This window comes from Symphalangus syndactylus, chromosome 16, assembly GCF_028878055.3.
Source record: "Symphalangus syndactylus isolate Jambi chromosome 16, NHGRI_mSymSyn1-v2.1_pri, whole genome shotgun sequence".
NCBI classification, from domain to species: domain Eukaryota; kingdom Metazoa; phylum Chordata; class Mammalia; order Primates; family Hylobatidae; genus Symphalangus; species Symphalangus syndactylus.
In genome coordinates this window covers 17524558-17546749 of record NC_072438.2, presented here as the reverse complement: position 1 = coordinate 17546749, position 22192 = coordinate 17524558, and the positions used below count along the sequence as shown (strand labels likewise).

Genomic DNA, 22192 nt, shown 5'->3' with positions numbered 1-22192 from the left:
AAAAGAGGGAAAACACCCCAGGCCCCGCCTGAACCACAGGGCCTGGCCTGCAGGGAATGGGGGTGTGGATTTGCTGCCAGAATCCGCTTCCTGATAAACCTCTGTAAGACGCAAGTGCTGTCTCGAACACCCCCAACCCACAGCCCCTCCCCACCCCCTCACCATCTTCCCAGCCCCTAGTCATGACCATCTAGTGGCTCTGTGTGCCAGCGCTGGGGCACAGAGCATCACATCTGATCTGTCAGCCACCACCTAAGATAGGTACCACCCTCCCTCTGCAGAGGACAACACAGGCCTGCCACTTCCTGACGCTACAGCAGCATGAGCTCGGATTTTCTGAGTGAAGACCACGGGCAGGGCAAGGGGACCAGCAGGGCCGATTTCAGCAGTGCTGGGGCCTGGGCTGTATCATGCTCCTTTTGGTGGTCCTGGTGCCTAGCACAGAACCGGCATGAGCTAAACCTGATGGGCAGCCCACCTGCTAACCTCACTCTGACATCCCTTTTCCTAAACATACAGCAGGCATCCAGCGTAAGAATTATCCAGATGGAGACAGGAGCTCACTCCCTTAGAGAAAGAACAAGACACGCCAGGTCACACTCAGACCTCCAAATCTGCTCATGCCAGAGCTTTTCTCTGTCTGAGATCCCCCTTTTTTCCTCTCTCAGTGAAAACGTGTTTAGCCCTGTGTCTGCTTCTGACACTACATAGCAGCCAGGCGACGTCACATGAACCCGCACGTTGGAGGGGCCTCTGGATTCAGAGCGTTGGCCCAAAGTGGCCCCACACTGGGTAGAAGATGTTGTGTAGACTGCGGCCTTAGCCTTGGTTCCGTTTGCAGCCCTGACTTACAGGGCAGGTGTAGGCTTCCCTGAACTCAGCTCCTCCTCTATAAAATGAGCTCTGTAATTGCTGCCTTTGAGGGCACCAAAGGGTGAAACCTCCGTGAAAGCTCCAGTGAGTGAGGTGGTCAAGGCAAGCTGGGATCCGTCTGTCCGGCCAGTGTGCCCCACCGCAGGGACTGGATGAATGTTGGCTGGATTTAAAAGACAGTTCTGACCAGCGCCCCCTGGGTAGAGCTTATTGTAAGGCCTTCCTTTTCTCACTCTTCTGTTTTTGGGTTGGGTGGGAAGTCTTGGATCAGTACCTTGGGTGACACTGTATGGGGTCATGGAGTTGAGGTTGTAGTCACCTGTCTGGGTCTCACTTCCCCCATCTATAGAGTGGGACTAGTGGAACTCACCTCACAGAAAAAGAATGCCTGAAAAGCATCCCGTACATGGTCAGTATGAGAATGTCAGGAGGCAAATGCAAACCTGAGCAGTTCCCTTTTCCTGCTTGGGGGAGATGGGCCTAGACACAGCAGGACAGCCTCAGGAGCTGGCCCCTCAGGTGGGGAGCCCAGTTAACCTGCCTTTAGCTTCAGAGGTAGAAAGACCTGCGCTCGGGCGAGGAGGTTCCCCAAGGCGATTCCCTGGTGTGTTGTGGGCAAGCCAGGTGCAGATGTCTCCTGCCTGTCCTCACTCACTGTTGTTGCAGCCACTGCTGGGAATCCTAGCGTTGGCCTGAGGTACCTGGAGATGTTGAGTCATCAAAGAGATTCCGGATGTTCACCACCCTGTATTTGCCTGGGGCGGGGAGAGGAATCCAGCACTTTGGGTGGCAGAGGTGGAAACTGCAGGGTTTTCTTGGTAAGTCCCAGGAGTCGGTGAGTGCTGCGGACTTCGCCACGTACCAGCAAAGTGGCCTTGATCACTTTGGACGGTGGACTCAGTAGGGCTGAACCTTAGGCTTACTGGGGAGATGTTTAAAAATACTGATTACTGCAGCACAAGTTTGTCGAGTCACACTTTTGTGGGGAGGGCCTGAGAATCTGGAGTTTTTAAACCCTTCCCAGGTGACGGTGATGGTGGCTAAGGCTGGAGACCCCTGACTAAACTGCAGTCTCACTTTTCCTATCTGATAAAGTGGCCCTTCTTGGCTGTTAGCGTAATTGCTTTGGTTGCTTAGACACACAAATAGTAGCGGCTTTGACAAGGTGGAAGGTTTATTACTCTCTCACACTAAACTCCAAGCTTGAAGGCAGTGTGGCACCCATGAAGTCATCCCGGAGCTCCGATTCCCTGTCTCTTGCTGCCCTGCCAGCCCCCAGGGCTTTGTCCTCTGCATGGTCAGAGCTGGCCCAGAACGGGGCAGAAGGGTGGAGGGCAAGTAGCTTCCCTTTAAGGGCCCGGTGCAGAACTGGGTTGGTTGCATCCACTTGAATCCCATTGGTCAGAAATCAGTCAATGGCTTCATCTGGCTACAACGCAGGTTGGGAAATGTAGTCTTTAGGTGGGTGCCACATGCCCTGGCCAACTCCCTGGGGAGAACGGGTAGTGGAAGACAATTAGCAACCTCTGCACGCCTTCCTTGTGGGGACGGTGTGGGGTCCCCGAGCTATGTGAGCACACTGACCGCCATGCCCACTTAGTGCCCCACCAACCCCAGCTCTAACTGTGGGGCAGTGGGTTAGGTCTGCTCCTGTCCTGCCAGGCCACCAGCCTTGGCTGCAGGACCTTAGCCTTTTTTGGGTCCTGGACTCCCAACAAGCTGATGATAGCGACGAACTGGTCTCCCTCCAGAATGCCCATACAACAGAATTCCACATACAACCCTAGGAGTCCTTGGCCTCTGCAGGGTTTGTAGCCTGTAGGGGACAGCTTCTGGCACCCCTACCCCTCCTGAGCTCCTCAGCAGCCTCCAGCTGCTCCTTGGGTCACCAGGCCCCCTCCCAGCTCTTCCAGTACCACTCTTCTGAATCCTGCCCCAAGGCCTCTCTCCGCTCTGGTTTCCTTTGCCTTGAGTGCTGCCCCTGCCTCATCTCACCTAGCTAAGGTCTGCTGAGAACCTAGCTCAAGGGAAGCCCTTCTCACTTCCCTTCCGTCCTCATTTGAATTGGTTGTTTCTGGACATGTCAGAAGTGTCGCTGTTTTCCAATTGATTAAAAATGACAACTAGTGCAAGATCTTCAGTGAAGTAAGGCCTGCTGTCCCATTACACTGGCGTCCTTGGAGCCCAAGTGCCCGTCTGCCATGGCACTCACCAGCCAGTCTATTAAGAATAATCAAGGCCAGGCTTCCCCTGTGCTGTGCTCTCTGAGGGCAAGATCCATGCCCGTTTTTGCTCATCACTGTATCTATTCCTCAAGCTCAGGGAAGGTGCTCAGTAACTGTTGGCTGCCAACTGGAGACACACTGGCAGCCCCTCTTGCACCAACGCGTGCTCTTAATGGCCTCTTGTCTTTCAGAACACCCAGTGCATCCCAGAAGGCTTGGAGAGCTACTATGCGGAGCAAGACTCCAGTGCCCGGGAGAAATTTTACACAGTCATAAACCACTACAACCTGGCCAAGCAGAGCATCACGCGCTCCGTATCGCCCTGGATGTCAGTTCTGTCGGAAGAGAAGCTGTCTGAGCAGGAGACTGAAGCGGCTGAGAAGTCAGCTTAGCGGGATTGGCAAGTTCCTTACAATGTGTCGCTTGCAAATAACAAAGGGACTTTGAGGGACATTTCATTAAATATAATTACTGATACTTTAGAGGTTACTCATTTACGGTGCAATTGCTTCTGTTTGCTAATGCTGCTTTGCAAATAAAACTTGCTGCCGACCACCCATGGGCATAAAATCAAGTGCATTTCAGCATTGCCTAAAGAGCTCTGACACCACTTTTCATGTTAAGATCTTCATTTAGCTCCTTTACTGGGATTTATTGGATGCTGTCAAAAAATAAATTTACACTGGATATGCCAAGGGTTTGGATCTCAGATAAATGCATTTTATGGAATTGATTTTCTGAACCCACCCTGTCTGCAAACCTTCCTCCACAGCCATACCTAGAGTGATCTCTCGCTGTGCTAAGAGCAAGCCTACTTCGCATTTCTTCCTTGGCCATCAGCGGGTAACAGTGCTGACTGCTGCCAAGGTGCACTGTAGTGAGTGGCATAGAGAATGAGGGGAAAGACCCACCTGCCCCTCCCTGTGCTGACTCCTGAGCCGGGGTGGGATGGCCCTGCAATGTGGCAGGCTCGGTGTGGATTGACTACTCTCTCCCCTCTGACTCTGGCATCTTGATAAGGAGGGAGGGGCACCACCCATCTGGGTGGAGACAGCTGGGGTTCGCTCCAGTGTGTGTAGACTGGCAGAGCGTGTGAGGGAGGGGGCTGGGAAGAGACGGGCCGTGAGGTGCAGAACTCTCCCTGCAGGTAGTCTGTCTGCTCTGTGATGTGCTGATAGGAAAGAGCCCCCACTGGCACTCTGGTTCACTTCTATTATGAATAAATTTGCACCAATAGCCCTGTTAGTTTTTAGAGAAATGAGCTGGGTGGGAAAAGTGGAAATGTAATTTCTGGTAAGCTAGAGCTACTTTAATTTAATTTTTATTCTATGAAACTGATATCCCTTGATGTGGGAAACAGGCAGGAAAGGCTGTGGGGTGGGGGTGGGGGGGCTGGTGTGGCACTGTGCGAAAGAATGACAAATTTCAACTCACGATCTTTGTAAGAAAATTGTTCCAGTTTGAATCTTGGTATTAAAGTTTATGTTTACAAAATTGCCAGTTAGATGAACCAAGTGTGTTAAACAATTAAGTAGAAAAAAGACATTTGCAGACGTTTCTTCTATGTTATTGAATGTGTTGTTTCTGGTGTACATGTCAGAAGTTTCAGTTTTTTAGTAGATCAGAAATAAACGACAAATAGTGTGAGATGTGTTGTGAACAGGCATGGTGACCGTGGTCAGCGCCACTCTTGTTTCCTGAAATGTGCTTCTAAGACAGAAAATACATTTTCTCATCAAGGGTGTCTGGAGACACAGACCGTGACCTTGGCACAGCGGTGTGCATCACAGAGGCATGTGCTGAGAAGGGCGTTGTTAAGCTGTGGAAAATGACTCAAGAGCAATAAATCAGTGCCAAAGCTTCCCTGCACATCTGAATAGAGACAAGTGAAGCCCACGTGCGCACAGTGCAGAGGCCGAGCCAGTATTTCCCAGTAGATGTGGACTTTATTGACTGTGAATTCATTTACATGTAACTTCTGACATTTCACTCTGTGCAAATAAAGAACACGAGGATACCCGTGCTGCCCAGTGGACTGTCTGTACACACACGCATTTCACCAGGCGCAGTGCAGACTGTCTCATGCCCATGTGGGCGCTGGGATGCTTTCTGCACAGACGTCTCATGCCTTCAATTACACATAGGTGTTCCTGTTTACACTTCCCGGAGGTCAGAAGCACAGGCATGAGAGAAGCAGGCCCGTTCTTCCGTGGCCCACTTCCTCCTTTGAACAAAGGCTCCTTGGACCCAGTGGTGGGAAACTGGCCCTCCCACACCCCCTGCCTGCTCTGGGGGCAGCAGTCTTTGGAGGAGTCACGCCAGGCAGCCCCTCACTGAGGGCCCCAGTCTCCCCTGCATTTCTTCCCTGATAGGAGACGGCTGGGCTGCCACTGAATTTCTCAACTTAGACTCATTGACAACACATTAAGGGGCTGTAATTATATTTATTAGATTAACAAGTCAGATGTGAATTTTCTCTTCTATAATCCAGGGAGTCTGTGTATTGGTTGACTCAGACAGACAAGAAGCCACAAGGAAACAAAGAAGTAATCATTTGTTGAGAGACGTTATTAACTATGATCTTCCCTGAAGCTACCGGGATGGGAAAGGTCAGTGTTTGTTTTCCTTTGAACCCTGAGACAATTAGGGGCTCTCGAGGCCTGCTGTGCCCCTGCTACTGGAGCAGCCCCCCTGCCAAGGCAGCCTCAAGTTCAGGAGCAGCTAATCACCAGCTCCCTCATTCAGTCTGTCTTGCCTGATGAGGGCTACACAGGCTGCCTCCCATTGGTGTGCACTGTTTTCTTTTTCAGCTGCTGAATGGGCTGAACACCATCGGCCTGGGGTATCCCTTTTTGGGGAATACATCTGTCTGTCTGAACCTCTTTCCCTTCAAATGACATTGTGATAAAATCTGGTCATACCATGCTGCAGCACCGGAGGTACATGAAAGCACGCAGTCTGTGAGCGCCCATGAGGACTCTCGTGCTTGGCCCCCGTGGCCCAGGCTAGCTGTCGTACCAGTCGAGGAAGAGCAAGGAGAAGGAGCACATCACGAGGAAGAAGAGGATCCACACGCGGAAGCCAGCGTTGTTTTTAATGGCCTGGGCAGGGATGGGAGCACAGGTGTTTTTATCACACAGGATTTTGGTTTGAGCAGCCCTGAAATGCCCCACTCTTCCCACGTGCTCTCCTGATCCTGGCTATAACTATGGGTGTCGTTCCATCTGTGCTTACCTTGAATAGATGGATGGCTTAATTACTAAGCAAAACCACAAACTGGGTTTGAGATCCACCAGAAGACAAATGGGTTATATTTCCCTCTGTTTGGCCATCATTTGGGTCCTGCACAATTCTCCCTCAACACAACTCTCAGAATCACTCCCTTCTGTCCCAGGGTTAAACGCCCCGAGCAGAGTGTGACCACAAGCTTTGTGTTTCCCAGTAACACGATGTCCGTGGTGACCCAACCCTGAGGGCTGAGCTCGGGAAACAGTCCCCTCAACAGGATGGCTGTAGTGTCCTCTGTAAGCAAGGGCCAGGCTCTGACCCCTTGGTGGGGGCCAACAAGCTCGTCTACCCATGTGCATCCCTGGACATGGGGAGCTGGCCTGACCCTGCCAGGAGTACCCCCACCCACCCTGGATTGCTCCTTTGGAGGCTGGTGAGCCACTGCCTCTCGAAAGCAGTGGGAGGTGGGCAACGGGTGGTGGGTCTCATGAACACACCCAGCTCCGCTGGAACGGACCATGGTCTCACGGTCACACAGTTTTGTGATCAGCCTTGTGAGCTCTGCCCAGCAAGGCTCCTGGGCAGCTGTGCCGGCGAGACTAACACCCGCTGCTGGGACTCAGTGCTGCGCCACATTGCACCTGGGGAACCCAAGCAGTGCCTACCTCTCTTATGTCTTCGTTGCCTTCCTTGATATTTTCCGTTGCCCCCACAACTAACTGGTGAATGCTATCAATCTCAGCTTCCTGTGGAAGAAAAGATAAATACAAGTTGCGTATCCTTTATCCAAAAACCTGAAATCCAAAATGCTCCAACGAGCATTTCCTTAGAGTGTCATGTCAGAAAGTTTCAGATTTTGGAGCACTTTAGGACTTCACATTTTGAAGTTTAGGGATGCTTGACCTATACAGCCACTTCCTCCTCCCTGAAGCATATATCATGACAAGAACAGTAGCTGTCACCAAGGGCAAACAGCTTCACTTGCATAGCCACAAATCCTCACAGCACCCCAAGAAGTAGGTATTACCTCTGTTTTATGAAAGGGAAACTCACGGCTCAGAGAAGTTTACTAACTTGCCCCAAGTCACATCACACAGCAACCAAGTGGCAGGACTGAGATGAGACTTTTTTTTTTTTGAGACAGGGCTTAAACGATCCTCCCACTTCAGCCTCCCAAGTAGCTGGGAGTATAGGCATGTGCCACCATGCCTGGCTAAATTTTAAAAATTGTTTGTGGAGATGGGGGGGTCTCACTATGTTGCCCAGGCTGGTCTCGAACTCTTGAGCCCACACCATGCTCCCGCCTCGGCCTCCCAGAGTGCTGAGATTACAGGTGTGAGCCACTGTGCAGGGCTGAGACCCCAGCTTGTTGCAGTGCTCCTTCCGCCGCACCTATCATCCCTCCTGCGCCACTCGCTGGTGACAGGGACAAAAACCTAAGAGCTATGGTTTGTGGAGCAGCCACCATATGCCAGGGGCTTCCCTTCTAGTTTCTCGTTTCTTTCTGAAGTCCACAGAAGTAAGCTTTAAAATGTATGTGCTTCGAAATACATATGCTAGCTTCAAAAATAGTGCTTTGTGTTTTACTATCATATCTCTTAAAAAACAGGCTAAAATTTAAAAATCAAAATAGGATGCAGGATGCTTACAGAAAACATTTACTCCAAACAAAGCCTTGAAAAGCCTGAGAAGCGTGGGATAACACAGGGGGCGTCTGGCCCCGCAGGAGCAGAGACGGTGCTAGACGTCCTTACAAGCAGGAGTGCCTGCTTCTCTCCTCCTTTTGGTGGTGGTGAAGCTGCTTCCTAACAGGGTCGGGGCAGAATGAATGCTAGTGTGGGTTTTTGGAGAAACCTGACTGACACATTGTAGGGAGGAAGGCAGCATGTGGCCTCTGATTCCCAGCAATGAATATTACTGGGATGGCTTTGCCTTACCGTCACCGCTTTTTAGAGAATCTCGAAGTGTGAGCTAAGTGCCCTTTTTAGAGAGTCTCAAAGTGTGAGCTAAGTGACCACTGCCAAGGTTCCAGTGAGAGAATCAATATGAACTACAATGCAACACTGATGAAAAAAGCAAGAAAGACACATTGTTCCTCAGGACTTAGAAACTCCTGGTGGGCTGGGCGCAGTGGCTCTCGTCTGTAATCCCAGCACTTTGGGAGGCCGAGGCAGATGGATCACCTGAAGTCAGGAGTTTGGGACCAGCCTGGCCAAGATGGTGAAACCCCGTCTCTACTAAAAATACCAAAATTAGCCAGGCGTGGCATGCCTGTAATCCCAGCTACTCAGGAGGCTGACTGCGGCAGGAAAATCGCTTGAACCCGGGAGGAGGAGGTTACAGTGAGCCAAGATAGCAACATTGCACTCCAGCCTGGGCGACACAGCAAGACTCCGTCTCCAAAAAAAAGGAAAAGAAACTCCCGGTGAGCCAAGGCAAGGCTCTGCCTATGCTCTGCACGCCCCTCCCAGGCCCGTGGAGCCACTAGGAGGTTTGAAGCAGGGTAGTGTTATTAAAAAGGGCAACTCCTATGAACCCGAACTTCCAAACCGCTGTTAGACTTAGTGTACCTCATTTACAATGATTTCACTCTGTCTGTGTGGTTTATGGAAAGTCATTTTGTGAGGGAAGTATCTTAAGTCACGTAGCCCAGTTTAACATACTGGAGAAAATTTAGTCTTTCAAACGTTCCTATAGTCTTTAGCTGCTAAAAATAAAAGGGCAAATTTATCAGGTCTCGAAAAGTTTTGCCAGTTATTGGCTGGAAGAATTTCAGAAAATTCACTTGAAAGGAACAATCCTATTTCCCATGCAGACACCGTCCCTGAGGTGACATGGACCTCGCGTTGTGAGAGGCCTGGGTCTGAGCTCCTGTAAGTCTGAAAAGCAACTGCCCGTCAGCATCGTGCTGGGTGCTTCTGGAGTTCTCTCTCAAACAGAGAACAACCCTGCAGGAGTCACTCCATTCTACAGATGGGAAACTGTAGCCTGGAGGGGCTACCTGGCTTACCCAGCACATCCAGGACCCTGACTGCCAGGCCTGGACTCTCCTCCCACGTGCCACCCACTGCATGCGCCACCACATGGGGTGGTCAGTGGGTCCCCTGTGGGGAGCTCCTCCTCCATCACACGGGTGCAGAGGCAGCTGTGGGTAGTGAGAGCTTTTCCCTGATCACACGCGTGCAGAGGCAGCTGTGGGTAGTGAGAGCTTTTTCCCTGATCACACGCGTGCAGAGGCAGCTGTGGGTAGTGAGAGCTTTTCCCTGAGGAGCCCTGCGCACGCACACCTGCTAGCAACACATGGCTCTGCTCCTGGCTGCGTAGAGCAGCAGCCTTCGGGAAAAATGTCTCCGCTCTCAAGTACATTCCCCTTTAAGTTAAAACGTACAGCTACTTTGTTTTTGTTTTTTTACCTGTTGCAAAACCTTTTCCGTGAATATCTCTTGGAGTCTGGAAATCTCAACCACTCTCCCTTCGATTTGCCTTCATAAAAAGAATAGATTACATATTAACTATTAGCACTTGGTAATCTAACAGGACTGTTACACATTTCTAAAGAAATCCTATCCTCTACGTGAAGGTGGGAGAGACGGGGCACACTGTGTCGGCCAGGGGAAGAGGAGATGGGAGAGGAAGGCGAACTCTCCTTACTGGGTCACCTTCCCTGTCTCCCGGCATAGCCTAGCACACGGGTCTTTTTGGAAGTCCACTCTACCATGCCAACTGACCCTCAGTCCCAAGAGGTGGGTGCCTGCAGTGCCCTTTCCATTCTGTGTCACTGCTTGGGGACTGGGGAGGGCCTGGTTATGCCCCAGTTACAGAAAGCAGTCTCCAGTAAGTTGTCTGCCTAGCCTCATCACCATGGTAACACATGGTGGGGATTCAGAAGGTCAGAATATGCTGATGATCCAGCTTTGTTACTGCTTAGCAGGTTAAAGAAAAAAGTGTATTTACCTTCAAACCAACTCCCTGTTCCAAGAAAAAAGCTCCTCTGATTCATTAGAAAATGCCATATCTTGGTTTGGCAACGGACTGTTCTGTCAGATCTGAAACACTTGGGCTAGCCATCTTCCCAGTGTCAGGGGCAGCATGGGCTACCCTGGGGGGCGGGTGGGGGCCCATCTATTTAGAAACGAAAGTTGGCCCAGGCTGAAGTCAACTGCTGTTCCAGCACAAAGCAGCAACAGCAAGTGGCAGGAGGCAAAAAGTGGTGGGAGCTGAGCTCCTGGCCAGGTGGAAGCAGAGATGAATCCCAACAGTATCACAGTGGCAGGGGGCACGGGAGGAGATGTGGGAAGAAAAGCCAGTGAGTATCTGGGCATGGGAGAGTAGCGGGGCCGGGGCGGAGAGTGAAAGCTAGGCTGTCGGAGGAGGACTCGGAGGTCCATCTCTGAGGGCAGAAGGCGAAGAGCCCCTTTGGAGGCTGACACCTACACTGAGAAAGTCCTCAGGCTGTGTGAGTGCAGCATCAGGATTGATTTTATTTGGGGGACATGTCCACAACAGGCTCTGCAAAGTCCTGGGCCTTACTTTCGGCATGCTCCAAGCCTTCCCACAGAAACTAGAGGCCAATGGGTGCACGTGTGGGTGACCAAGGCCTTACCTTCTGCGTTCCTGACTCCCTGGTGGGTACAGTACAGGAGCAGGTAGACCCCAGTGGAGCCATTTGCAGAAGAGGGCTTCCCTTGGTTAGCTCCCCTTCACGAGGGCCCCATTTCATTTCAGAGTCGCTGTGTGGAAATAGCCCGAATGGTGGTGGAAATTACACGCAGGTAATCTGTAGTCACCCCTGCATCTCTTGGGGTGGGAAGCACCTGGGCCCCCCGCAACAGTGGCAGCAGCCAGGAGGTAACCCACAGGCCCAAAAGCTGAGGGAGTTGTGGATTCAGGCCACATGCCCACCCCAGCCCAATCAAAATGGCTGAGGGGGGCTGCAACAGCCCAAGGGCCCCATGTGGATGCCTGAGCACCAAGGTAAATAAAGTTCCTAGCTCCTGGAAAAGTTGTAAAGCAGGCTATCAGCTCACAGAGGAGCTACAAACATACCTCACTTCATCAAACAAGCTGTTCATTTCACCAATTAGTCGCTGATTTTCCTGTTCAAACTGTGAGGAAACAAACACACTCAGGATGACATCATACTGAACTTAGGCAAGAGTCTAGCACGAAAGCGGACCTACGCTCCAGGAATCACTGCCGAAGCCCCCGTTTCCAGCTGCAGCAACGTGGCAGCCGGTGCTGGATGACCATGAGCATTAGTGTGAACAACGTCCCTGCTTTCAGGAGAAAGTTTTAAAAAAGCAGCTGTGCTGCCTGGTAATTGACTTCTCCATCTCAACCACTGCACTCCAGGGGTGCAAGCTGACTGCTATGGCTGTAGCTCTATGTACCTACCCACTCTCCCCTGGGCTCCCACGGCCTGCTTCCTGACTCTGGTGCCATTATTAAGAAAATTCTTTTGTTGTTGTTTTCTCTCATGAACTATACTGAAGGACTATATATATATTTTAATATGGAGAAGGATCTGGTGTGGGGAGGGTCTGGAGGTGGGCAGCTTGGCCAAGCTGCCTCTGGACCCCTCTGACTTCAGAGCCATGCCCCTGGCCACTCCACTGCTCAACAGGGACAGAGGCCCAGAGCCAGAGGAGCGTGTTTCCCAGTGCTCAGGCTGGGTGAGGACGGGTGCCCTGACACCAGGGATACATGGGAGCTTCTTGGAGCTGAGTGAGCTTGGCACAGACAGTTGCTCTCCCGGCCATTCTTGCCAGTTTGATATGGGCCAAAGAAAAGGATGGAAGCTCCTGAAACTCAGCACAGAGAATGGACAGGAACAGCTCCTTGCCCTCACCGCAGGTCCCCACAGCCCTGTCCTTGTGTGTCCACTCAACTCCTGGATTGTGCAGGGAGTCAGGGGCGTCCTGCATTTCCTCCCCGATGCATCCCGCAGGCCCCACTTCTCCAGGACACCTACCCCGGCCCCTAAGCTCAAACTTACTTCTCATATTCCTGTCCTTGGCCTACCATTTCCTGAAAATATCTTAGGATAGTAGCGCCCGGCCGTCCCTTTCTGCCTTGTAATAAACTGTGCCCATCCCAAACTTCCTGTGTCACTCTGAGCTTCCTGAGGGTGGGAACTGTGTGGAATGTAACTTTGCAAAGGCATTCCAGTTATTCTTTCTTTCATATTGATTAAAGCTGCCATCAAATCCACAAATATTTTCTGAGGCATTCTGTAAGCAGGAGTGGGAGGGACAAATACAGGCAAGCCTCTAGAGGCCCCGAATCGACTGAAGATCTGGCTTATCATTTGCTTAGTAAACCAAAAATACAAGGGAAACAATGTTTATGGGAGGCAGCTGATCACCATGGGCTATGCTGGCACCTCATGCAACAGCCCGACCTTGTTGCCATTGTCCTAGGGTGGAAATGAGTTGCAGGGTCTCCCCAGCAGCCTCCTTCCCGCCCAGGATCCCTCCCCTCCAAGTACCCCAGCTGTGCTCTATGCAGGCGCTCTTCACACACGCGCCCCTTCCTAAGTCCACCAGTTTCGTCCCCCGCACAGGCACTTGCTGTATTCAGCCCTTCCCCTACTGTCCACATTCTACCCTCATCATTTCTCACTTGCCTCCAACCTGTTATCCAATCCTTGGTCAAAGTGATCTCAAGTGCTGGTCATGCCAGAATGCCTCATGCTGGCCTTGCCCACTGGCCCTACAGATCAGGTCTAGGGCACACTGTTATCCATGCCCTGGCCACACGACATCTCCCACCTCAGCTCTGCTCTGACAGGCTAGCTTCCTGCCTGGCTGCAGAACTCCACGTGGCCCCTCAAAACCCCAGGCATCTTCCTAGCGATCTGATACTTCAGGGCAGACTGAATCACCTTCTCTTACTTCCTCCCTCTTGTCACCAAGTTCCCCTGTACTTGGCTCTTCAAGGACATTTCTCACACTTGTTCAGGGGGCCTGTCTTCTCTCTGTGGAGGGCAGCTGTCCTCCTTTGGACCCTGAGCCCAGCCCAGGGCCTCACACATGACAGGACAGCAGTTCTCGGCCCTGGCTACTCCTCAAAACACAAGGAGGCATCTGCTGCACTCCAGACCTACCGGGCCAGAAAACGGGGAGGGGGCAAAGCTCTGGGAAGGGGGGAAGTGCCAGGAAAGCTCCCTGCAAGACCACCTCATCCACAGCAGGGGGCCATGCTGGCTGCTGACACAGAATTGCTAATGGCCCCTTAAATTAGGCAAGACAAAGGCTATTTAAGAGAATAAAACTTCACTTTTGAGTTTGAAAGTATCCGCTCTGTTAACTTCAACAGTTACTTAAGAGGACAGTATTTAAGGAAAACATGTAATTACTAAAACATGCAGGCACCAATTCACTTTGGCTAATTCAGGTACTATTCAGCTTTTCTTGGGTGGCGGCATTTTCTTGAATTTTTCTAATGACAAAATATGGCCCTGGCCCTGACCTTTTAACTCCACAGTCCCTTTTATGCTTTGAAACTGTTCCTAAACAAAATTAACTAGTGGTTTGGGGTGATTCATTCCTGGACTGTTCCTTGGGAACAAAGCTTTTCTTGTTTCCTCCCCAACTTGAGGGCCTGTGGTATAAGGCACTTAGGTGCAGCACCTCCTCTTAGACCTCTTCGTAATTGTTACTTCTGATAGCTCCATGTCCGCCCTCCACTGCAGTCAGGAGTGGGATCAGATGCCGGCTCTAATTTCCTTCCACCCCACCTGAAAAATACCTAGTCCCTAGAGGAAGAGAAGCAGGTGCCTCAAGGATCAAAGGTGCTAAGGGCTGAGGAGAGAGATTTGCCAGCGGCCAGGAGTTTTAATGGACAGCCGCCTCTGTGTTTAAAAAACAAAAGGCCTATTTCCCAGACAACTACAAGGTCACTATTACTTAAGGAGGCTGGCAGAGCCCAGGACAATTAGGTCATGGCAAGGCTGCTGACAACACTGACTTGTACCAGGTTTCAGGATGGCTTCCAACGCTGTCTAAATGGCAAACCTGTGTGCCTCCCTTCGTCTGTTGCCAGGTGGCAGGCATAGTGGTGGATGTACCAGGTGGATATGGGAGCCAGTTCTGGGGGCCTTAATAGGAACCCTGGGGCAACGCTGGGCCAGTCACTGGCTTCTGGTGGGCCTGTCAGTTTCTTTGGGGACAGATGTGGTGATTCTTATCCTTTTCTGCCTCACCCTGAGGATGCAAAGCCACGGCTGGACTTCCAGCCCCTCACCTTCTACGCAGTAAGCTGTTTTGGAGGTAATAATCTCTGGGCATCTCTGTCTTTGTCACTAAAATGGGGATAGTAACAGTACTTAAGCAGTAGGGTTGTTAGAAGGAATACACGACTGAATACATGTGAGTTGTCTACCAAAGTGCATGGCACATAGTAAGCTCTCAGTGAATGCTGTCTATCATGATTTAATCTCTTGGGCGTCAGTTTCTGGACATGCAAAATGAGTGGTCAGATGCTGTGGGACCCCTTCTACCCTCTAGTCTCAAAATCCTAGAGGCCTGCTGTGGCTCTCAGCCATTTCAATCTCCCAGACACTGGGAAATGCACCCATAGCATCTTCTTCCAGAGCTCGCTGAGCCTCAGTAGCTAGTATCTGTCTCTTTGTGGCCACACTTTGCAAGGTGCGGTGCTAAATGAAAGACCTGGTCTCCAAGGTCAGCACGACAGACAGGGGCATCTAGATGCTTTGTGAAGACAAACCTGAACACAATCAAGGAAATTCTCATTTTCCTATGGAATTGCAAAGGAAGGTGAGAGGCCTAGATGGTGGGTACGGCAGGCAGGGTGGGCCCTCCGTGCATGGTGGTTGCCAGCCGCTGCTCTGGGCTCCCTGCATTGGCCCATCTGCTCTACGCTGTTAAGGTCTCTTACCAAAACACAATGCTTTCCTTCAGCTAGACCAGCACTCTCCCCCACCCTCCAACCATGGCAGCACAGCATCATGTTGAACAGCCTAGGACTTGGGACCTATGTGACCTTGGGCTGGTGACTTAAGCTCTCTGTAAAACGGGGCCAGCAATACTCTCTCCATATGGGTTGCATAAATGAACATATGCTGAAGGGCTCACAGCAGTACTTGGCACATGGTATGTGTCACATGCGTGTTAGACAATATCATTATTCAACTGCTTTATCCCATTTAGAAGTCAGTTAGACTTTCCAATCAAGCCCTGCTAAAAGGTTTCTAATCTGGTTTAAAGGATACAAATCCACATTGTGAATATATTGTTATAGAAATCCTTTTCTAATCTAATCCTCTTTACTAAAATTTTCAAAAGAAAATCACTCCTACAAAGGCCTTTGAGTATAAAATGAGGCCAAGAGAAGTATTTGTGTCACAAAGAGCCAAGAAAAGCTAACTGAGGAGCACAGGGGGACCATCCCAGAAAGCCCTCTGGCCCTTATAGCTGAGGAGTCAACTGCCCAGCCGTTTCTAGACTTTTCCAGACATGCTTTCTCTGTACCAAACCGCTTCACACTTCTGGCTGTGTGACCCTCACCTCGATCTCCTATGATCCTCATAATGTGACAGTAGATGGACTCTGCCATATCCTTCTGGTGGAAGCCAGCATTTGCTGTGCCCCTGTAAACCTGGAACCTCCCCAGAGTCTGTTCAGCTCTCACTATGTGGCGTTCAGATTCCGCCAACTCCTTGTTCTAGATGCATGAGCTGAAAACTGGCAAGCCCTGCCAGCCAGCCACTGGGGGTTTCTATGGGCCTACCTCAGGGGACAGGGCCTTGGAAGATGCCTTTCATGTGGATTTAAGTAACAGAAGCCACATTCATGTTTTAAAAAATTATCCCAAGGAGTACATGAATAAATGCAGGTGGTTTTACCTGAGGCAAGTAAAGTGAATGTGTGTTTAGACAGGGAGGAATTTTCTTGATGTAACTTTGGAGAACAATTTGGTTCCACTCAGCCTGACCACAAACATCTGCAAACTCAAAGGCATTAATATACCTGTATCATGAGTTATATAGGGAAATGTATTGTGCAAATCATATAATACCCTGCAACCATTTTGAAATATGTAATAACTGTTCCTTTGGGTGAAACAATGAATTATATTGCTATTATTGGGCTTAATTCATTATTTTACCCTGAGGAAAAATTCCGAAACAGTGATTATGAATTATGACCACGATTTGCTACAACATTTTCCAATTTAAAACCAACAGTGTTGTATTTCTTTCTCTTTATTTTCAAAGTTAAGCCTTTTAAATAAGATTTGAGTTAGTCAGACTATAATATATGGTACTTAGCTATTATTCCCAATTAAGAAAGAAGTTAACTGGACATTAAATGGCCTGTCATAAAAGTACTGAACATTACAGCCTTCTGCCCGATCCTCTTGCAGTAACACAATAAAAATTAGGAAGTCCTGCTGATTCTGATTGCTTTAGTCATTGATACTACCATGCTAGAGTTACCAGTGTTACTGGGAGTGGCCGCTGGTGTCTTTAGACAATGACTCGGGACAGTGGAATGAAACAGAAGCATGCTGCATCAACCTCAATGTAGGAAGAGGAGCCGTACTCTGACCTATCAGTTGCTAAAACACGTGCAGGGCATGCCACAATGCACAGACATGGCAGTATCTTTCTGGGAGGGAGTCACCATTTGCTCTGCCCTGCCCTCTGCTGGGTGCTCTTACAGGTGCTACTGCATCCGGCGCTTGAGACAATTCTGTGGGGTATTGATTCTGAAGAGATCACTGATGGCAGTGATTTCTTGCCTCAGCTTACAAAGAATAGTAAGTGGTATAAATTCATAGCCAACTCTGTCTCGTCCCAAAGCCCATGTTCTCTCATCATCCCTCCACGGGAAGGGAGCATCAGGTGATTACCGATATCCTCACTGCCAGCCTTCCTCTGGTCCAACTCTCACACCTACAGGCTGCTGAGTCTTGCAGCTGTAAAGGTTAACATACTTAGCTCACCACTGCCTGCCAGAGAAAGGCAAAAATCCTCAGACAAACAACCCACACTACTGTTATTCTAGCTATTTCCTTTATGAAGAGTGGTGGAGTGCATTAAAAAGAAAGAAAGAAAAAAAAATTCCAACACAGAAGGTAAACTCTTCTTAAATACAAACGTATTCTTTCTTAATGAAGAGACAGAGCTGTACACATTTTTTCTTTAGCAAAGAAATGGGGCAATGGTATAATATTTGGGGAAATGACTCATTTCCACTAATAAAAGAATTTCATATAAACCGGTGAAAACCTAAGAGATTTTTAAGAAACTTCTGCCATTATTTGGCTGTAGGACGGGAATATGATCCAATCCCTCTTTACGTTCCTTTGTCGGCTTCTCCGCCCCAGCCTCCCTCCAGTGGAGAGTACCCCAGGGTGGTGTCGACCCCTTCTCCTTTCTCGCTGTTCATCATGTTTCTAGAGAGCCTCACCCAAGCCCACTGCTTCAAACATCAGCTCTAAGATGTCTCCCACATGCGTTTCTCTAGCCCGAGCCCTGGAGCCCATAGACACCTCTCATAAATGTCCCATGGGTACCTCAAACTCACACCTGTCTACATGAAATTCATCCTCTCCTGCTCAGCCCCAGCCTGCCCACCTTCTGTGCACCCTCCCTCCTCCTGATGACCCATGTCAGAAAGCTCAAGGTTCCTTCCTCATCTCACACTTCAGTGCAGGCCATTTCCTGCGCCACAGCTCTCAACACTACCTTCACTGCCACTCCTGGCTCAAGGCCCTCCTCATCTCTCAACCTGACTGACAGCAATGACTGCTTGGAATCCCTGCGGCTGTCCTCCTCTAACCACCCTCTATACAATGGGCACCTCGAGGGTCTAGGTCCCACATTTGCTGGATTTGGAGAGCACTTAATTTAAGTCGTAAGGTGAATTCTGGAACACGGAAGAAGCTAGAAAGGAAGGCAAGGAACTTGCAGGGCACTTTAAGGTGTTTGAGTCATTTCCTTAGTTCAGAATTTTTTTGTCTGTAAAGGACAAAGACAGCTCTGCTTAGTATTCCAAAGAAAATATCACAGGCTCTGAAGGAGAACCCTCAAAGCAATCTCAGGAAAGTCAGGGCTAATGGTACCATCACTGGAATCAGTTTCAAGCTTCCTAGGCGATGATTTTAAAGGGGAAACCACTCATCTGGGTGGATAAATCTGTGTAAAACTGAATTGTATATGAAAGGCATATGAAAATGGTCTGAGCTCCAGCTGCCATCCTGCATGCCCTGATCCTGCCATGACGGCATGCACGCCACAGTCCTTCCCTGCTCATGGCACATGGGCAGCTATGCCCAATCTCTTCCATCCTGTGCAGGGAGAGGCTCTTCTGCCTCTTAGTACAACCTGCCACTCTGAAGGGTAAAGGAAGGGGAAACAGAATTTTTCAAGCACCCCATGTGTCTGGCTCTTTGTTGCACGCACCTCATGGGCCAGCTTACTCAAACTTTAGCCCCACCTGTGGGGTGGCCATTATTTGCCCATCTCACAGATGAGGGAACAGAGGTCCACAGCAGTGAGAGGGCCCAGGGCTGCAATGATGAGGCTGCGTATGGACTACAGTCAGACAATACACTGTTCCCACTAGGCTGTGCTACCTTTTGGCTTTTTCGTCTTCACTTGTCCATGCCATTTTTAGGAAAGAGATTTGGTTTCCGTCTTTTATTTCAGGCATGGAGAAGGAACAAGAAGTCCAAAGAGCAAGAGGATGCTGAGCCAGTCCTCTGCCCTTGGCGGCCAATGCTCACGAGAGCAGACATGTGGACCTGGCCATCCCTGGAGGTTCCCAGCCTGCACAGCTATGCTTACAATGACACTTCGGTGGGCCGGCGTGGCTGTTCTGACTTCTCTGCCTGGCTGGCCTATGTTAGTGTGCCACGCTGCTCCTGTGCATCAACACTTGCCTAGACCACCAGAACTAACTGGAAAAAAAGCACAGGGTTGGAGCCAAAGGTTGGCTCTGCTGCTCTACTGGTTCTGTGACGTTGGGTAGGGCTTTAGTTTTTGTGCGTCATTTTCTTCAACTGTGTAATAGTGATAATTGCTACTTGACTGGATTGTCATGAATATTCAACAGGACAACATATGTAAAAGGCTTGGGATAGAGAAGGCATTCGTAAGTATCCATAATACTAGTAATAACTGAACACTAGAACATTCTAATAGTTATTACTGATGATCCCGTTTTACCATTGAAAACAACCTATAGCTTTTATGTTATACTCATCAAAGTCACTCATGCATTCAACAAAGAATTCCCACACACTGTTCTGGGCTCTAGGAATGTGGTGAGGAAAGCAAGACAAGATTCTGCTCTCACAGAGCTTGTGCTCTATGAGGGAAATCAAGTACGGTCATGGGACACAGTATCTGGGAGCTGCTGTAGGTGGGGTTGCCGGATCTCTCTGAGGAAAAAACACCTGAGACCTGTAACACATGCCAGGAGTGGATAGAGAGAGCTTGAAATTTCAGGTGGCATAAGCAGCAACACAAACACCTCAGTCTGAGAGGCTCAAGGCTGGGGAAAGACTGGATCCCATTCTTCCTCAACAGAGCTGTCTTCACGCTCCACTTCTTATCTTCTTGAGGGCTGGAAATCCAGCTCTTCCCTGATTAACTAGGGGACTCTGGGCAAGACGCTTTGCTGCCTTTTGCCAATGTTAAAATGAGATGCTAATGTTCCACCACCTCTTTGTGCAATTATTAAGAGTATCATGGATAAAATGAGAATCAAAAAGTTTTGTCTACTGCAAACTGCTGCACACTTAAAATGCTATCACTTGCCAGGCAGAGTCACTGGAGGCATGCTGTATGGTAGTCACATTCCCCACGTCTTAGGCAGAGGACATTGACACATCCTAGCAGCTCTAGGTGACATCTGTTCCCACACACAGATAGCATATTCCATCTGGCTTCTGTCACACCAGTGTCCAGATGAGCTGCACACAGACACTGCTGGAGGTGAGCTGGCAGGGGCTTGGCAGACCTATCAGCTTCCTTTTGAAACCCACCCATAGATGATAAGCTATAGCAGCTGGAAACCAGAGGGCAGGTAACTAAAAGGAGGTGCTATCAGTAGTTAAGGTGTTACTCTTTTCACTTTTCAGTCATTATCTTACTTTTTTCACATTACCATAGCATTAGCAATTCAAACAATTAAAAAGCATCATAGTGGCATTTATTAAAGACCCATTTAGTCTAGAAGACTATTTTACTGTTGTTGAAAAGACATCTATTATTAGTAAAAAATCTTCCAAGGCAAAATGTCTTCTTTAATTATGCTACTGCAAATTTAAAGCATATGAAAAGCACCGTAAGAATTAGGAAATCAAATGGGAAAGTGTATATAAAATACACATTTTAAAACTCAGTATAAAAATAAGGGCAAGGGCATTGAGGATGAGTTTCTCCTCAATGAAACAGTCTTATGAAAACCAGTTAAAAATAAATAATTAGGCAGAGAATAGCATTACCATTTGTATTTCTTCTGGGGATAACTCATCTTCGCCTTTGCCATCTCCCCACGTTCCCAGTTCAGGTTGTGTTTCAGCCAAAATCTTTTCTGTTAAAAAAAAAATTGAAAATAGAAGACCAAATATTTGTTTTAGAATAGGCTGGCTTAGGATGTAGTCATAACACAAACATGAGATGGAACAGAATCTTACAGCTTTGTCTATATATTTCATGATCTTTGGGCTAATATTCAGGCACTGCAGACATGATTCTTTCACATTTAGACTTTAAATTGTCTTTGTGCAGGCACGTGCATGTGTGTGTGTGATGGGGAGGGGGACCTATGCACAGTTTCAGTATCACACTGATGTCAGCAATGGCTGCAAACTAAATGGACATTATTCAGAATGTCTTCAGAATTCTTCAGAATGAGTCTTAAAGTATGTTTTACTTCAAGACACATACATCCCTGTCTACTTTTAAAGACTGTAAGAGATAGATATTTTTATTGTAAAAAATACATGTGCATATATACATATATACATACATATATATATATGTACACAGGAAGTGATATACCGTTCTCCAATCCTATTCCTCTCCCAGAAGTTACTGCTTTGATGTAGCTTCATAGATTTTATCTAAACATATTCACATACAAAGATATATGAGTCCCTGCCTACCCATGAAATTCAAGTAATACAGTTTTGTGTGTATGGCTGCTTGCTTTTCACACAGATATCAATAGTAACATGCTGTTCTAAAACTTGCTTTGTATGATTTATTGATAGATCTTGGAGATGGTCCAAGTAGATCTACCTTGTTCTTTTAAATTGCTGCATGATATTCCATCGTGAGGATACACTAGTCTTTAGCCATAACTACGCTGACAGACCTCAGTGGTTTCAGACTGTTCACTGGTGTAATGGTACTGTGTCCCGGTCTGTGCTTTGTGCACATGCTGGAGTGACTCTCTAGGACAGATACCTGGGCATGGAACTGCTGAATGGGAGCGTAGGAACATTTTAATCTGGAGAACTTTTTCATTATGGTCAAGGAAAGGTGATGCATCCTCCATTGAAGCATGTCAATACCACAGGCCCCTAGAAAGGACTGCTGCCGCCCAGGATGACAGTAAGAGGTCTGTGCAGTTCATCAGCGGGGTAGGGTTGGGAGCAGAGGGAAGAGGGATGGCAGGTATGGATCCTCGGGGGAGACTGTAATGAAGTCATCTTGTGTCTGTGTCTCAGGGCTTATCAGTGAGCTTCCAAGTACTCAAAGGCAAATATTGCTTCTTTTTCCTTTTTTCCTCAATCTCAGTATATTTCCTGTGGTCAATCTCAGCCCCATGAGATGGCAACAAGTCCAGATCTTTGAATAGGGGAAGAGAACATAATGATAGCAACAA

General features: G+C 48.8%; 2 protein-coding genes across 11 annotated transcripts in view; one reads left to right on the top strand and one right to left on the bottom strand.

The window, feature by feature from the left end:
• NSG1 (neuronal vesicle trafficking associated 1) overlaps positions 1–5115 on the top strand; it is a 40690-nt gene extending 35575 nt beyond the window's left edge. For all 5 annotated transcript variants that reach the window (XM_055246337.2, XM_055246334.2, XM_055246339.2 and 2 more), the window contains one exon: positions 3290–5115. In XM_055246337.2, the coding sequence (XP_055102312.1) occupies positions 3290–3490 (201 nt within the window). In that variant the 3' untranslated portion in view covers positions 3491–5115. The remainder of the gene's footprint in view (positions 1–3289) is intronic.
• Positions 5025–22192, bottom strand: part of STX18 (syntaxin 18) — a 120729-nt gene continuing 103561 nt past the window's right edge. For 4 of the 6 annotated variants that reach the window (XM_055246329.2, XM_063619381.1, XM_055246328.2 and 1 more), the window contains 5 exons: positions 20805–20893; positions 11373–11431; positions 9740–9809; positions 6992–7072; positions 5025–6199 (listed from right to left, as the gene is read on the bottom strand). In XM_055246329.2, the coding sequence (XP_055102304.1) occupies positions 6104–6199; positions 6992–7072; positions 9740–9809; positions 11373–11431; positions 20805–20893 (395 nt within the window). In that variant the 3' untranslated portion in view covers positions 5025–6103. Of the gene's footprint in view, positions 6200–6991; positions 7073–9739; positions 9810–11372; positions 11432–20804; positions 20894–22192 lie in introns of those variants that run through there. The other 2 variants (XM_055246330.2, XR_010116140.1) reach the window with 2 other exon arrangements.